This window comes from Petromyzon marinus, chromosome 14 (assembly GCF_048934315.1).
Source record: "Petromyzon marinus isolate PM22_M1 ecotype Great Lakes invasive population chromosome 14, UKy_Petmar_22M1.pri1.0, whole genome shotgun sequence".
Classification (NCBI taxonomy): Eukaryota; Metazoa; Chordata; class Hyperoartia; order Petromyzontiformes; family Petromyzontidae; genus Petromyzon; species Petromyzon marinus.
In genome coordinates this window covers 14,095,243-14,113,055 of record NC_133680.1, presented here as the reverse complement: position 1 = coordinate 14,113,055, position 17,813 = coordinate 14,095,243, and the positions used below count along the sequence as shown (strand labels likewise).

The 17,813-nt window shown below is 44.6% G+C and overlaps 1 protein-coding gene across 3 annotated transcripts in view; it reads right to left on the bottom strand.

The window, feature by feature from the left end:
* AASS (aminoadipate-semialdehyde synthase) overlaps positions 1 to 17,707 on the bottom strand; it is a 57,496-nt gene extending 39,789 nt beyond the window's left edge. The window contains exons 1-7 of one of the 3 annotated variants that reach the window (XM_032954008.2): positions 17,568 to 17,707; positions 16,280 to 16,318; positions 10,787 to 11,017; positions 8,959 to 9,135; positions 5,393 to 5,477; positions 3,989 to 4,056; positions 3,154 to 3,300 (exon numbers count right to left, since the gene is read on the bottom strand). In XM_032954008.2, the coding sequence (XP_032809899.1) occupies positions 3,154 to 3,300; positions 3,989 to 4,056; positions 5,393 to 5,477; positions 8,959 to 9,135; positions 10,787 to 10,999 (690 nt within the window). In that variant the 5' untranslated portion in view covers positions 11,000 to 11,017; positions 16,280 to 16,318; positions 17,568 to 17,707. Of the gene's footprint in view, positions 1 to 3,153; positions 3,301 to 3,988; positions 4,057 to 5,392; positions 5,478 to 8,958; positions 9,136 to 10,786; positions 11,018 to 16,279; positions 16,319 to 17,488 lie in introns of all 3 variants that reach the window. The other 2 variants (XM_032954009.2, XM_032954010.2) reach the window with 2 other exon arrangements.
* Between the last annotated feature and the right edge of the window lie 106 nt (positions 17,708 to 17,813).

Sequence of the window (17,813 nt, the reverse complement as noted above, 5' to 3'; positions counted from 1 at the left end):
CATGTGCTCAGAAAACTAATTTGGTCAATAGCTGGCTAGAATACAGGATTTTAAGGAATAGATGCGTCAAAAAAATACGGCATGCAAAAAATGCCTACTTTTCCTCCACTCTCCAGGAATCACATGGAAATGCCAGGATTTTTTGGAAAACAATCAAATGTATCGAAAAGGCATCCAAAACGGATAATCTGCCCGCTGAGCTTAACCGAAATGGGGAATATTTTTTAGATTCCAAAAAAATAGTTGACAATTTTAACCTTCATTTTTCTGAAGCTGGTAATCTTTTTGATAATGTATTGGGAGTCACCCCTGCTCACGCAAATTCCTAGACCCCTGTCCAAACTACTACATCTAAAACAATCTGTGTTCTGAAAAAAATACAGCACCACATCTGCTGCATTAGACTCTTTGAATCAAATTTACAGTAGCCTTGATAATAAGCAGTACTGTGCCTGTCTTTTACTTGACTGTCCAAAGCTTTGATACAGTAGACCACAACACCCTGCTTAGTAAACTAAGTTGCCTCGGTTTTTCCAAAAACACAGTAAAATGGTTTAAAAAAATACCTCTTTTCTCGGACCCAAACTGTATTCACAGATGGTTGGAGGTCAAACAGTGTTAAGATAACAAAAGGGGTTCCACAGGGTTCCATCCTCGGCCCCCTCTTGTTCTCTCTTTATGTCAATGACTTGGGCACTAACCTGGATCATTCCAGGGTAAATCTTTTTGCAGATGACACGATACTGATTACTGCTGGCCGCTCTCCGGATGACGTGATTGCTAAGCTCCAGGGTGATTTCAACAAACTACAACATCAGCTAGTTGCTCTTAAACTAGTCGTGAATACCTCCAAAACCAAGGTGCTATGCTTCTCACCAGGACTAAAGCAGGAAATTATTTTTCCCCAATTACATACCTTAAATAATGATCAAATAGAGCAAGTCAAGATCTATAAGTATCTTGGGGTCATCCTCAATTAAAAACTGAATTTTGAAGATCACATTTATTATATTGGTAAAAAGACAAAAATAAAAATTGGTTTTCTGTATCGACACAAGCACTGCTTCCCCCCTATGTTCCGTTTGGAATTGATAAAAGCTACCATACTGCCTCTAATTGATTACTGTGATATCGTGTATAAATCATCCCCAAGTACTGTACTGAAGAAGCTTGATTACATCTATCACTCGGCCTTAAGATTTGCATTGAACTGCCCATATAGGACTCACCACTGTGATCTCTACATTGGGTCAAACTTAACATATCTTAATGTTCGACGGCTTGTACACCAGATCTTATTTATTCACGATGTACTTACAAAAAAATCCGCAGACTAACTGCTGGATCTCCTCTCTGTTTCAAAGAACAAATTTGACCTCAGGTCTTCGCTCATTTACAAGCTTCACATTCCCTAGTGCCGTACAAAACTGGAGGAAGGGCCTTTGCTATTGATGCCCCCAGGGTCTGGAATGCTATTGCCAATAAACTGCAACTTGAATTGCTACCAATGAGATCTTCTCTCAAAACTGCTCTAGAGGAGTTGTACACCCCTAGCTGCCACTACTATTCATTGGCGTAAAATAAAATGTTTTCGCTCCGGATGACGCTGCAAAGTATTATCTGTATTTTGATTTAGCGTGCTGATCTCAAAGGTGCATTTAAAAATTTGATACTCCGACTGATGCTTCTGTTGTTGTGGAGTAACTCATGCAGCCAGCTATGACTCTAGGATTTGGTGTTACATGTTATTTATGTAGTTTATTGTAAAAATTCGGTCACAGTCCCTGTGATCACTGTTACGTTGCAATTATGGCTTTATTTTTTGGTGATTTAGAAAAGTTTTTTTGGTTTGGACATGTTTGTTTTGTTGTAGTACGGAGTTAGACTGATGGCCTTAATCTAAGTTTTCTTGTGGTTGTTGTGGTTGTTTGACTTGCATCCCACTGGGATTTTTTGCACAGCGTTCGTGTACGGTGCTTTTTTTCAGGAATATTTTGCTGTTTTTTTCATGGATTTTCTGTTTGCACAGTCAGTCACTTTAAGATGTTTTCTTGTTCGTATTTTTGTTTGTTGTGGTTGCACCCGATTCAAGAGCCGAATGGCTCACAGTGCTATACCAAAATAAACTGAAAAGAAACTGAAGGTTTGAGAGATCACACAAAAAGTTGTGAAATTTCCTTCCAGGAGAATGTGGTTCAGCAAAATGTGGACTATCATCCATCCCTTCTATATGAGATAGTGTTGCCTCCTCACACGCGTGGGTTTTTCTGGGCGCTCCGGTTTCCTCCCACACATAAAACATACATTAATGAACTGAACAGATCTTAATATATAGAGGACGGTGGAGCTTGGCCAGGTGGTGGCGCTGGCTCACCGCATGGCGGCTGCTGGTCTGTGGTTCCTCGTGCCTCTGAGGCACTCACTCATCGAGTGACTGAATATAGTGCTCACGCGCTACAAGTTGACATTATTATTACTATTACGTATACAGTAGATCATCGATTACCCGGTCGCTTCAGGGGGAATGTGGCGCCGGATTTTCAAAAACTCTAGATAATCACGATCATTATTTAAAATTGCTTAATTTTGCACATTTTTGCATACCATTATGTGTTTAGGTGTTGTCTCGTGTTTTCTTTTCATGATTCACTGTACCGTACTTACCACTCCAATCTCAAAAACTCTGCCGTGGGTGATGTTCCTAGTTCATATTACGCTAATTTCAACAACATGTGTTTGACGATCGCCGAATTACACGCACTTTTCGTCGGATCGCGTTGTATATATTTTCTGTTTTTATTACTGTAGTTAATATTCATGAAAAATGTATATAGTGCATTATTTTCATTGTTTAAGTTGTTGTATGTAGTGTGTAAAATGTACTGCAAATATAATATTGTACACCGAAATCAATCATAGTTACTTTTTTTGTCACGCACGTGGTGTCGATCGCCGGACTGGTTACAGCCTTTGGAGCGGTTTTGCCGATTTCGCCAGATCGGCCCGGGACCGCCAGATAATGTTGTAAGCCGGATAATTGCACGCCGAATAATTAATCGATAATCAACTGTATATATAAATATATAAATATGTCACCACCCATCAAAGTCACTTGAAACAAAGAGGAACGAGATGCTGGGATGTGCGTCGCACCCGAGAGACGTTGCCGGTGCCGGTGAACACGAACGTGATGGGGCCGATGGATTTGGGCATGAGCCCCAGCGCGATCTCGTAGCCGGCGTCGCGCACTGCCTGGATGGCCTGGTTGCTGTTCCTGTAGTTGTGCGCCATGCCAATGTGCTGTCTCAGACACAAGGCGACACACGAGATCGACATCAACGCAGGGGCTTGCGCTAAAACAACATGCATTCCCCCCGCACATAAGTACGATCGCTCCGCATCAATACTGTGCGATTCTCGATGCAAGAAAACCTGCATTTCCGTTTAAGTGCTATGAAGAAGGGTCATTGATAGAAACGTTGCATGTTATATATGTTTTAAGTAAGGACAAATGTGTTGAGTCTTTGGTTGCTTGTGCACCACTACGAACACAGCAGTATCACCAAATAATGCGTTTCATTGATTCTAAACTTAGTGAGCTCAATCACAATAAAGTACAGTTCTATTTATTACAAGTTAATAGTGGAATCTATATTTTTAAAAAAGTTGTACCTACTCATTTATAATTCAGAAACAAATTCCCAAGAATGTCCTTCTTGACCTCAGCAATAATTATTTCGTTTTATTGATGCCTGGCACCATTTGCTTATAGATTAAATCAACCCGCTCTTCCTACAACCTGATCCTCAGGTTGATGCCTGGCACCATGATCCTCAGGTTGTGCATATATTTGAACTGCTCCATCCAGGATCGACGTGTGAAAGCACTGGTGCTGATCTGTTCCATGACCACATGTGCATGCCAATATTCAAAACCCCACTTCTGTACCCAGAGCACTGAGCAGTGTGTGCGTGTACAAAATTCTCACGATGAAGGGCGTGTGGTGTCCCAGAGCAAGCAGGCGCAGGCCCAGGCCATGCAGGATGTTGATCATGCCTGGTGCACAAACAACAAGTCAAGTCAATTTTATTTCTGCTTACACACGTTATGGCTTTTTGGCACAAATCTGCCACTCAAAGCACCATCACATTACTACTTAAACTTAAACATTGAATCAGATTCTTTATTTATCCTGGAGGAATCCGATTAGCTATGAAGCTATTTTTCATAGATGTCCAGTAGGGGTGGGTCACAATAGACCATTCTGGAGTATGAGTAATTGGGATAATAGGCAGGCGAAAAAAAATATTAAGAGAGTTGGGGCGCTAGGAAAATAGAAGTGTGTGCAGACTAAAGGAAGGCAATCTCGAGTGCACAACTGCTGAACGGCGATGGGACAGCCGCTGCATGGAGATATGTCGCTATTTAATAGAGTGGTGCCAGGTGGGGAAGAACAAGGGGGGGGCAGGTAATTGGAGAGTGATATAAAAAGAAGAGAACCAGTTTTGGGGAATTCTGTGGGTTATGAGCGGGGGGAAGGCGTGGTGGTGGAGCAGAGTTGCGGGTGGGGAGGCTGGTGGAAGGGGTTTAGGCATGACAGCGTGCTGGTGCCACATACCCAGTTGTCCCATGCCCAGGTGGCACGCACACGGGACAGATTTTGACATTATAATTTTTGTGAAGTTGGAATGTACCTTTGATCATAAAAGCAAGACAGCATAGGCAGCTCCACAATATAGAAAACCACAGGGTAAATTTCAAATCACCCTAATGACATAGTATCCCATGATATAACTACTCAACCCGTGATATAAATTATCTGATACGTGCATTGTCTTCTAAATGTTCGCCTTTTGGTGTTCTCTGCTCTGATACTGGCGAGACTAGGCCATAAAGAAGGCTGTCTCTGGTGTAGGCCAGACAATTTCAAGACAATGCATTTATTTTCAGAGCATGTTTATTTGCATGTTCACCACAAGTACGTGCAGTTAATACAGTCTTGATTCCTTGCAAAATGTATCTATTTGGTGTTTGAACATCTTAACACCTGTTTTATTGCCAGAAAGGGTAAAAATAAAATTTTCAAATTAAATATCGTCTTCCCAAACAAACATTACATTCTTTATGCTCCAATATTAATTAAAATTCCTTGCAGCAACTCAATCTGATTTGGGCCACGATCTGATGATTTACTGTAGATCTGCAGTCATTCCAAGTCCCCCAATCCAATCCGATAAAGAAAATATGCAGATACAATTATTATTATTATTTTTTAATATCACGTTCACCCTGTCGAGACACGCTGAGCATGAAAATACTGAAATCCGTTTCGTGAAGTCCTCAAGGTAAATGAGACGGGTGTGCATAAAAAAATCTCCGCAATGGGCGTTACCTGTGAATCCAGCCCACTTGCCAAAGGCCACAACACGCACTCCTTTGGTGTCCACCATCTTCTCGTAATCAATCAAGCGGATGCCCTGCAAAGTGAAACCACGTCATTATATTATGGTCTGAGTAGGGCACGTCGCGAGAAGAGATGGTGGTGGCCACACCGAGACAAGAAATGGTGGTGGGCACATCACTAGAAGAGACGATGGTGGGCACATCGTTATAAGAGATGATGGTGGGCACACCGCTAGAAGAGATGGTGGTGGGCACATAGCTAAAAGAGATGGTGGTGGGCACATCGCGACAAGAGATGATGGTGGGCACATCGTTATAAGAGACGATGGTGGGCACATCACTAGAAGAGTCGATGGTGGGCACATCGTTATAAGAGATGGTGGTGGGCACATCGCTTGAAGAGATGGTGGTGGGCACATAGCTAAAAGAGATGGTGGTGGGCACATCGCTTGAAGAGATGGTGGTGGGCACATAGCTAAAAGAGATGGTGGTGGGCACATCGTTATAAGAGACGATGGTGGGCACATCGCTAAAAGAGATGGTGGTGGGCACATCGCTAGAAGAGATGGTTGTGGGTGTTGTATGTATGCCCTTTTCCAACCATTTATGTTAGGAGTGATTCTGCCTATTTTTTTTAAAGTTTAATCAGGATGTAGCGCGGGGGCACAGAGGGGGGGTCTCACCCCTCACACCCCGCTGCCTCGCCACACAGGGGCAACTGGAGGAAGTAGTCAAAAATTTAATTATAAATAAAACTCGGTGCAGGGGGGCTAATGAGATTCTGCAGAAAATTCCAAACGGACACAAAAAAGGGCTAAAAGGAAGCCTCCCCTCCTTCCAGATTAATTATTGCTAAAAGTTTAAAAACTAGTAAAACACACTTAGGGGCAAAAAAAGCATCTGTTTCCACAGATGGCGCGATGGCTGGAGGAAGGGGACAGGAACCAGGCCTTGATGTGACTTAACATATTACTTCAATAAATGAGAACAGACACACACACACGTACACAGGACAACCAGCTGTTCCCACAGACTGAGAGGAAATCAAAGGAATTTCAATCCTTTGTGAGGAGACGAGCCGAGGTGTGAGATTTTCGAATATAACGACGAGCAAAAACCACGCACAACAGTCTTGCTGCGGCAAGCTCCGAGGGTGGGCCCCGCAATCGACCATGGATGATGAGGCTTGCAGAGGAGCGATGTGTCGCCGAGTGTGAGTTTGGCACTGAGAAACGAAGTACTACTAAAAGTTTCTCTACATCGAGTGCCAGCTCCCACCAGCAGCTGCAGCAAGAGAGAACGAGTGACGAGCAGCGACAAGCAATCAACCTGGAGAAACGGCGGAAAGCCAAGCATCAACCAAGCGAGCATCGCACAGGACCAGCAGCAGCAGCGGCTAACGACTAACCACGAGCGTGCGGACTCGGAAGCCCAGCGCACTCCTGTAAAGGTCGAGTCTACAACGATCAACCACGCCTGCTGCAAGGGAGAGAGCATGGAGCAGTGGAGAGAGCGTGACCAGCGCAACCGAGAAAGAATGTCGGCGCTGGCAAAGGCGCTGGGTGTTCGACACACACATCGATGCAGACAGACTCATCATCATCCTGCCAGCACGTGCACCGCCGGCGGCGTAAGCATCGATCCGACTCAACAATCACCCCAGCGGTGGACAAAACCTGTCGGAGCAGCCAAGATAGTGTGTATAACACACCCACATGCACATAACGCGCATATCGAGACTAATAAGATTGCTCCAAAAGTTATATTTGTGTTTCAAAAGGGTGGCCATTCCAAGGTGGTGCGTTAAATATTAGCTGATCGTTACAGGCATTGCTGTCCATTGAGTTGCATGAATACAGTCGTTTAGAAGTATTTTTAGTCATTCATTTTCGTTAATTGCATAACCTTACCAATGAAATCATTGACACTAACCATTTGTAAGTATCTATGTTACGAATCAACACACTCACAGGAATACTATTGTGTTGAGACATTTCTTTTGATCACATAATCTTTCCCGCGAATTCATTGAAGCCCATTAGCCAATTGATAAGCATGTTAGGCAAACAGGCACATTGCCGCACACTATTGTTCCAGGACATTTCGTTCATTCCATAATCTTACCAATGAATTGATAACAACTTTTGGCTTGGGCACATGTTTCTTTATCACTGTTCGTATGAATATTGTCATTTTTTTAAAGGACTTTTTCTTTCGCCGTGTATTGTCTTGCTACTCTGAGAAGTTTGTTACTTTGCTCAGCTTTAACAAACGTAACCATTGAGGGTTAATTGTGCGGATCAATGAATAGGACATCTCCAGGAGTACTGTGTTGACAATTCCGAGCATAAAGTGTTCGCATATTCGAGTGTTTTTAGGTATTAAAATTGCTAAACACAGAAGACAGAGTGATTCCTTCCTAAGTTCATGCTTAATAATCTTAATTACAAGAACTCTATCCTACGGTGAGATCTGAATTCTGAGATCTGCCATAAAATACACTGAAAACATAATCGTTAAAAGTGAAAGCGAGAATCATTGTATTATCACGATTGGTAATACACCCCTAGACAATGATGCCAAACATAATTAGCATAAATTAGCATACTTACATAAATTAGCATATTTTCGTACGATTATTGATTTTTTATATCCATTTTATTTTTTATTATTTTTATTATTTTTCAAGCCCTAAAATATACAACATGGGTACATCGCTAGAAGATATGGTGGTGGGCACATCGCTCGAAACTTCCCTAATTTGTATCACTCCTACCTGGTATGTGTCTCACAGACATCACTTCCCAATACTCTGTCGGTGTTCACCACAGGAAAACAGATGTGCGCCAAGAGCAAGTGTTTAGAAATTTAAGATAGAATTCAACCTCCCCAATTTTGTGCTAAGCCCCTTTTCGAGGTTCTGCCCTGGTGTAACGAACAGTGGGCACACCGGACTTGCCATTCAGAGGTCGCCGGTTCGATCTCCCGTGGTGGCAGTTGAAACAAGGGGGGGGGGACAAGCCCCCACCCCCACCGCCTGTATTAACCCAGCAGTGTAAATGGACACATTGGCGGTACATCGTTGCAGCATAACAACAGACCGGTCCTCATAAAATAGTCCGACGATGTCGCTGTTGCCCTTGAGTGAGCTGCAGACTCTCCATCAGAAGTTGCCACTTATAACATATCAGAAGTTGCCACTTATAACATTTGTCTTTCGACTGCTTCTACATCACGAGAAACGATTTTGACGCACCCTGCAAGATTTTCTGACCAGGGTTGCAAATCGCAGGAAAATAATTATTGCCAAAATGTGATTTGTTTTATTATGCCAGTGGACTGCCAATATGTTCAATAGGTACAGCCAAGGCATGTGGTGGGGTGAAGTGTGGGTACACCTTACTTCTTCCAAGACATCTGGCCAGCGTGAAAATGTCGGCAAAATACCCTCTAGAAGTGGTCTATAGAGCTGGAGGCCCTTCTGGCAGCAGATGCATGTGCAAGATATTTCAGGCCTGCACCTTTTCCTCCATTTGTGAATTGATCGTTTCTCACCTTTGCAACCACCTCCTCCAGCAGTCCCATGTTGGCCTCCTGCGCCTTGATTGTGTGGGAGAAGAAAGCGTAGGTCTTGTGAGGGATCAGCTTGCCATCCGGGGGCCTCTTTACTCCCAGGATCAAGGTCGCGTCCGAGATGTCCTCCTGCAGAATGGCCCCAGCCTTCACATAATCCTGGAGGGACAGAGAGATTTGGAGACAGTAACAATGACCGACGATTGCGAGACTCCCCATCTGCACACAAAAACTTGTTCTTTTTACGCATGTTAATGTCCAGTTACAACAGAAAACTTCATAAAAAATGTCATGGTTGTCATCAAATTGTAAGACTGGGACTTTGATTGTTTAAATACACAAGAGTCCAGAGCATATGTTCGAAAAAGAAGAGAGAAGCTGCGAAGTAAAAAAAATTAGAGATGGAAGTTAACACTGAAAACAAATTTGAGGACTTTCAAAATAAGATAAATGTTTTTAGGTCAACATTGGGGGAAGGGTTTCACCTATTGTAAACCTTAGCGAAACTCAAGCAGAACCAGAAGCAGTACGGGAACATTTTTAAAGAGCCGTCTATGAGAGACGGAGAGAGATGCACTGGGGCTGACCGTGAAATAAAAAGAGCAACGGGTGAGGATTCAAACGCAACAAGCTGCAATTAAGGGAAAAAGACAAACTGGGGCAGTTTGCATCTACTATTTAAATCCATGAGCCAGTCGTTGACATTTCTATTGCAGGGGTGTGACTCGCACTGTTGACTTCCCATAAAATGTTACCAATTTTATCGATCCCAGAGAGATGATTCGATCTCTCACCGGAATTTTTGCTCCCCAAATTCTTATGCCGAGCCATGAGTTCTCAGATTACAGGGTACTCTCAGGGTACTTAAAACATTGCTTGGCTGCCTGGATTCGAACCCAGGAACTCAGTGCTACCAGCTCAGAATTCTGACCTCTGAGCCACCTGACCACCTCAAAATATGACAGCAGTTTAGAGAGCTGGTTTGGCACCACACCAAAGTTATATTTATAGACGTCACTGCTGAGAACACCCACCAAAAATTATACTGGTAGGAACGAAGTTGTAAACTGAGTGTACCAGCCTGCAATAGATTAATGTGTCCGTCCGTCCGTCCCCTTTCAATACTTTAACGAAGTGAAATCTCGTGCTGTTGGGGTGTAAAAATAAAATTGCGCAAAATTCCAATGTTCCTACCAGCCCACCCTGCAGGGACCTGTTATCACGCGACAAAGGGACAACCACTCCTTTTCCTTCCTCACAAAGTGGTACTCATTTAATCTAATTCAAGGACACTCATTGTAGTAGTATGCAGGGACACTAACATTTGTTCATTCGTTAATAAGTTTATTCTTGGTAATGTCTATTGAGCTCAGCTTATTTTTCAATTAAAACCTAAACAAAAAATCTTCTTTGGTCTTTTCGGTAAAGTCACGTAGAATGAGAATAAAATAATAAAATAAAACAATTAATTTCTCATGACATTCTACGTGACTTTACTGAAAGAACCAAAGAAGATGAATCCTTGCAGTCACGAAAGCTTTAAATCGAAATCTAAAAAAAATCATTTCGAATCTTGCACTACAGCTACACAGATCTGGGCACGCTTATTTGTGAGCTGTGTGGCGAGTTTCGCAACGAACAGTGTAAAAGCGTATATGATGGGGCCTAGGACACATGGACACAAAAACATATTTACCGGGCATAACAATAAGCAATGTATTGGAGTGACGATGTAAGTGGCGATGTTCCATCTCTTCGATGACAACACTCCACACGTTCAAACTCACAGAGGAAAATCACGTAAACTCACATTGGCATGTATAGCCCGGCGGTTAGAAGGTTGTACCAACACTGTATAGCCGGCGGCAGTCAACAATTCCACGTGACTGGGAGCCAGAGGCGCTCGCCTCTCCCACACGTTGACATCTTCCCGGCGAATCGCCAACACGGGCTGGTGCCGCGTTTTCTGGGAGAGAAGGCGCCGGCCACCGGTACCGTTGACAAACTTGAGACTGCGCCACATCTTCACCACTTGTTTCTGCTGCAAAGGTGAAACACGAGTGTGTGGAGATGCAGTCAATGTAAATCCAAAAACCATCTTGCAAAGTTATATTAATCATCTACGAACTGAAATAATCAGTGCCGCACAATTATAAATTAAAACCCCAAATTCATCTGCTGAACGTTCTAATTGCACATGTACGTTATGTCTAAATAAATGACAATCAATATACAGTTTAACAATAACGAGGTTTTCAAGGCTCAAGGTGGGGGATGGACTTCAGACCCAACCATATTCACGCAAATGCATAATGATCGTTGCTCCCAAGGGAAAACAAGTTGGTAGACCGAGACATCGTGTTTGTTATTTTATTTATCGATTTTGTTGGATTATATTATCTCCCCCACCCCCTCCCTTTCTTCCCTTTTCCTCTCCCCTCCTTTTAAATGTAACGTTCTGACTCGCCCCTAAAGAACATTTGCGAAAAATAGCTTCATAGCTCATCGGATTCCTCCAGTATAATCTTTATTTGAAGCTTTCTTGACTGCAGGAATCCATACTCTTTTAGTTATTTCGGTAAAGTCACGTAGGTAGAAAAATAATAGATCACGACGTTTCGATCGCAACACCAGCAATCGTCATCAGGTGGGACAACCACAGCAAGACAAAACATCTGAAGTGTTGTGATCGAAACATCGTGATCTATTATTCCTCCAGTATAAATAAATATTCTGATTCTCATAAATCCGCGACACACGATTGCCGCCCCCGCGGGGGCTGGGTGGTGGATCAAACCTCCCCCTAAAGGTTTCATACCCAAACACGCAATATTTTGGTTCATTGCGCATTTGCTTCTCACATATAGTGCGTATTTTCCTGCATATAGCCCGCATACGCAAATAACCCGCATACGCATATACCCCGCAAAAATAGCGTTTTGTGTAAAACAAATTTCAGATAACCCACACCTCCATATACCCCGCATGCATTAATATCTTTAACGTCGTTACAGCAGCTTAATTCAATCATATTAATACAAAGTTTACATTTGTAATACATTCCACTATCAATTGTTAACATTAAAATCATAACGTGCACAAAGAAAACAAACTAACCGGAAATGAGTGAACTTAAAACAGTAAATAAGTAACAAAAGTACATATCCAATAAATAAGTAACACAAAACTGGTAGATAAGTACCGTAAGTAAGCGTACTGTAAGGCTTACCAGCATTCGACCTCATCATATTACAGCTACTGGACCGGTAGTTGCCCCTGTACAGTTTTAGCACTGGTAGCTTGCGCACTGCGCACACAATATCGGCACTACGGTAACGCCATTGCCTCCTGGCAACAAAGCCATTGCTCATGGTCGCGACTGTATAGTGCTCAGCCAATTGCAGCGGCCTATGGGACAATTATGATTCTGGGTAGACGCTTGTTAAGGCTCTTCCCATTGTGCAATCCATAGCCTCAGCTGAAACTTTCGCACACCCCTACAGCCACTGAAAGTATTACGGTAAACAAAGTGAGCCCACTTCAAACATTGTCGTTTCATTGCACAAATAATTAGAATAATTTAAAACGTGATAACATGTGCAATTTTAGTGCGAGTGGTTTATTCAGCAGTGCTTTAGTCAAAGGTAAGTGTTGCATAGTGGATAGTCCTACCATGAAAACATTAAACGAGTTATGACATGTCACACGTGTAAAATATTTTTGGGATAGCCCGCACCTCCATATACCCCGCAGGGTCTTGTTTTGTTTGTAAAAAGCGGTATACACCGCGGGTTATATGCAGGAAAATACGGTACCCCTCTAAAGACTGTCCAGTTGGGTTCATATTAAAATAAATGAAAACAATAACGAGGTCTTCACTGTCGCTGAGAGAAAAGAAACCTCAACGTTTTGGATGTGACCCTTCTTCTTCAAGGAGCCTGAAAAATATATATAAATACCCACAACTGCATTAATAGCTCCCGTATTGACTTAACCTTTTAGTACAGTACCTGCCTCAGAGGTACATAATATAGTTGTTATTCAGCTGAGTCTAATGTCACAGTACACAATCCTGTCTCGGGCTGTTTGGTTGAACCGTGTCCTTCACACATTGTTCGGATTCACTAAGCTGCGGATATGGTGCAATGGTGCCAAGGAAGGAAAGTGACATGTATCGTCACCCACTTGGTGGGTGCAACGTCACACTGGGCTGTGTTCACTAGAAGCTGTAGCGCTGCAAGCTCGAGCAGTTCTTGGCACGCAAGCTGGACACTGGAGTGTTACCATAAGCTTTGCTAACACTCGGCTCATAACGGTGGTTAGGAATGAATTCCTCCACCTTTATCGCAGGATATTAATTATATGAATTTGTCGTTGCAGAGAAGAAACAAAATAAATAAGCAGACAATAAGCTTCCTTTGCATAACGGTTTCTCCACAAGATAAACATTTTTTGCCACATTCCGTCAACCACACAGCCTTCTGAGAGTGACTTTTTTCAGCAGCATATTGGCCTAATAGAAGCAAACTCTAGACCGGCCTTAACACCAAGTGTGCACCACCAGCAGAACCAGGCCCGTTTAAACCTAATGCTGGCGAACTGCCAGGTGTACAGGGACAAGGACCCCATATATTAGACAACGGACAATAGTTCAATGCAAAAAAGCAAAACCATACAATACATTCTGATGTATTTCATGCCGTCTGGCAGGAGTAAAAAGTGGATTTACAGTCTTAGCCAATATGATGGCTGTGAGCCAACTCCATCACAAACCCAAGTTGTGACACACGTCACACAGATTTGTATAGGTCACCTCTTTAGCGGCTGTAGTTGACACCCAAGAGCTGAGACGTAATCCTCAAAGCTGAAACGTACAGTGAGGGAAAAAAGTATTTGATCCCCTGCTGATTTTGTACGTTTGCCCGCTGACAAAGAAATGATCAGTCTATAATTTGAATGGTAGGTTTATTTGAACAGTGAGAGACAGAATAGCAACAAAATCCAGAAAAACGCATGTCAAAAATGTTATAATTTGATTTGCATTTTAATGAGAGAAATAAGCATTTGACCCCTCTGCAAAACATAACTTAGTACTTGGTGGCAAAACCCTTGTTGGCAATCACAGAGGTCAGAAGTTTCTTGTAGTTGGCCACCAGGTTTGCACACATCTCAGGAGGGCTTTTGTCCCATTCCTCTTTGCAGATCTTCTCCAAGTCATTAAGGTTTCGAGGCTGACGTTTGGCAACTCGAACCTTCAGCTTCCTCCACAGATTTTCTATGGGATTAAGGTCTGGAGACTGGCTAGGCCACTCCAGGACCTTAATGTGCTTCTTCCTGAGCCACTCCTTTGTTGCCTTGGCCGTGTGTTTTGGGTCATTGTCATGCTGAAATATCCATCCACGACCCATTTTCAATGCCCTGGCTGAAGGAAGGAGGTTCTCACCCAAGATTTGACGGTACATGGCCCCGTCCATTGTCCCTTTGATACGGTGAAGTTGTCCTGTCCCCTTAGAAGAAAAACACCACCAAAGCATGTTTCCACCTCCATGTTTGACGGTGGGGATGGTGTTCTTGGGGTCATAGGCAGCATTCCTCCTCCTCCAAACACGGCGAGTTGATGCCAAAGAGCTCCATTTTGGTCTCATCTGACCACAATACTTTCACCCAGTTGTCCTCTGAATCATTCAGATGTTCATTGGCAAACTTCAGACGGGCATGTATATGTGCTTTCTTGAGCAGGGGGACCTTGCGGGCGCTGCAGGATTTCAGTCCTTCACGGCGTAGTGTGTTACCAATTGTTTTCTTGGTGACTATGGTCCCAGCTGCCTTGAGATCATTGACAAGATCCTCCCGTGTAGTTCTGGGCTGATTCCTCACCGTTCTCATGATCATTGCAACTCCACGAGGTGAGATCTTGCATAGTGCCCCAGGCCGAGGGAGATTGACAGTTCTTTTGTGTTTCTTCCATTTGCGAATAGTCGCACCAACTGTTGTCACCTTCTCACCAAGCTGCTTGGCAATGGTCTTGTAGCTCATCCCAGCCTTGTGTAGGTCTACAATCTTGTCCCTGACATCCTTGGAGAGCTCTTTGGTCTTGGCCATGGTGGAGTTTGGAATCTGATTGATTGATTGCTTCTGTGGACAGGTGTCTTTTATACAGGTAACAAGCTGAGATTAGGAGCACTCTCTTTAAGAGTGTGTTCCTAATCTCAGCTCTCCCTTTAAGAGTGTGCTCCTATCTCAGCTCGTTACCTGTATAAAAGACACCTGGGAGCCAGAAATCTTTCTGATTGAGAGGGGGTCAAATACTTATTTCCCTCATTAAAATGCAAATCAATTTATAACATTTTTGACATGCGTTTTTCTGGATTTTGTTGTTATTCTGTCTCTCACAGTTCAAATAAACCTACCATTAAAATTATAGACTGATCATTTCTTTGTCAGTTGGCAAACGTACAAAATCAGCAGGGGATCAAATACTTTTTTCCCTCACTGTAGCCCCTTCACACCATTTCCCGAGGCCTCAGTTTGGGCATCCCAGCTATGCCCACTGGCAGAGCCAGTGGGGGGTGGGGTGGCACGTGCCCCCCCAATGGTCCGATCGAAATTCCTAATTTAGAGAATGATTCACTCTGCGAATGATAATTTGACTTATCGCGAATGATAAGTTGACTTATCGCGAATGATAAGTTGACTTATCATTCGCTGTTTTCTCTTCTCTTAGTGTTTCATTGACGTTATGTTTCATATTCGCTCAGTGTTTTATTGCCAGAAAGAGTAAAACCAATTCTTATATTCTGATACTGGCAAGAATGGTCCCATGATAAAACTTCAGTCTCGTCAACCTGTTGCTCACTCATATACACCGTGCACACTGCGCGGTGTCTACTGTGGAATTTCACGTACATGTAACACCCCATAGGAATGCTGTCCCGCTGGTTTCATGTAATCACTCATCACACAACAAACGTATCGAAAGGCAAGCAATGGGGAACGAACCCGACATTCATTTATTTGGCACACGAGACCAACCACTTCAAAACGTCCCACAAACGATATTTTCTCCTTCACTAACAAGCACCTGAGCCGCACTGACCGGGAACTATAGGGCAATCGTTTTGACCGGGAAATACGGCGTTTTGTGCATGTTTGTGCGCGTTCAGTCACCTCCGTAAATGCAAGGGGGTCTCCCCCCCCCTCCTTTTGCTGCGGCTTAAGTGACTGCTGTGTGTGCGTGTTGAGGTGGTTGCTCGCCGAAGGAAAGTGGTGCAGCTAGCTATTGGTGAGGGCAGTGTTCCCCTACCTCTGTTTAAAGGATCAGGGAACGCACACAGCTCTCAACCTGCACGCGTGATAAGGAAACAGTGGAGAGATAACAAGAGATAACAAGGGTTATCTCTCCACACGGCAGTGGCGAGAAGAGCACAGCAACGGTTCACCAATGACGCTCAACATCACACGAATGACACTCCACACAGCGCACTCCACACATCAATCACACTCCACCGGTCATCACACCATACATACAACTCATCACACTCCACAGCACACTCGATGGATCACAATGCACACATAAAACTCATCACACAGTGCACTCCACACATCATCACACTCCACACATCATCACACTCCGCACATCGTCACATACTCCACATGTGTATCTCCTCCTCCACACATCGTCACACTCGCTCCGCGGTGCCTCCACGCGCACTGTAGAGGCTAAATATAGCCTCAGCAGCCCGTGCAGAGAATGTCAAGACGCACGTGCGTCGAGTGCGAGACACGAGACTTAGCCTCACCTGATTTACTGCCGGCCTAGAAGGCGTTTGTCTACAAAGGGTCCCCGCTATCTCCAGGACACGAGTGGGTTGAGTATCACTGGACTCAGTGGATTGGAAACCAGGCGCTGCTGCTGCTGCTGCCGATTGCTCCACACGGCTCACACAGGCGCCTCGTCCCTGCACCCCCTGTTGAGCGAAGTGTCCCATCTCACGAGACCCCCAATCTCACGGGACCCCAAATCTCATGGGACCCCAAATCTCATGGGACCCCCTATCTCACGAGACCCCCCCCATCTCACGAGACGCCCCCCCCATCTCACGAGACCCCCAATCTCACGGGACCCCCCTATCTCATGGGACCCCCAAACTCACGGGACCCCAAATCTCATGGGACCCCTTATCTCACGAGACCCCCCCCCTCCATCAAGGGACCCCCCACCCCTCCATCAAGGAACCCCCCCCACCCTCCCCCCATCTCAAGGGATCCCCCACCCCCATCTCACGGGATGCTCTATGTGTGGAACATTCTAAATTAAACAAATAAAGCACTTACAGCCCCGCTCTCAGCACACAATGTTCACACCGATTCCCCTCGCAGGCACAACTCACGACATGCGAGCTCGCCGTAATCAGTTTTTTTGTTGTTGCTCCCATTCGGTTACCGGTAATGCAAAAACAACCGCTCCCCTCCCCCGATGTTTACACCACAGCCACACAGAAGACGTCCTTACTCCTCCTGCACGGGAGCTGCGCGCGTCCCACCACGCGGCTGTCCGTGGACCATGGACAGCCGCGTGGCTTCATCCTCACCGCGCGGGATCGGCCACGCTGGAATCCCCTCGGCTCCTCCTCGGCTCCCTCGTTCTCTCCACTCCACTCCGTCCTCTCCTTCGCCGTGGCCCCGCGGAGCTGGGAGCGTGAGGCGGGGACTCAACTCCCCGTGGGAGGGTTGGGGGAGGATGAGGAGGGCGGTGGCGGCGGCACTCGGCCGTGATAGGCGGCTGCGGGGGGCTTGGCGGGGCCCCGCACCGCCGAGTGGCCTCTGGGGTAGCTGGG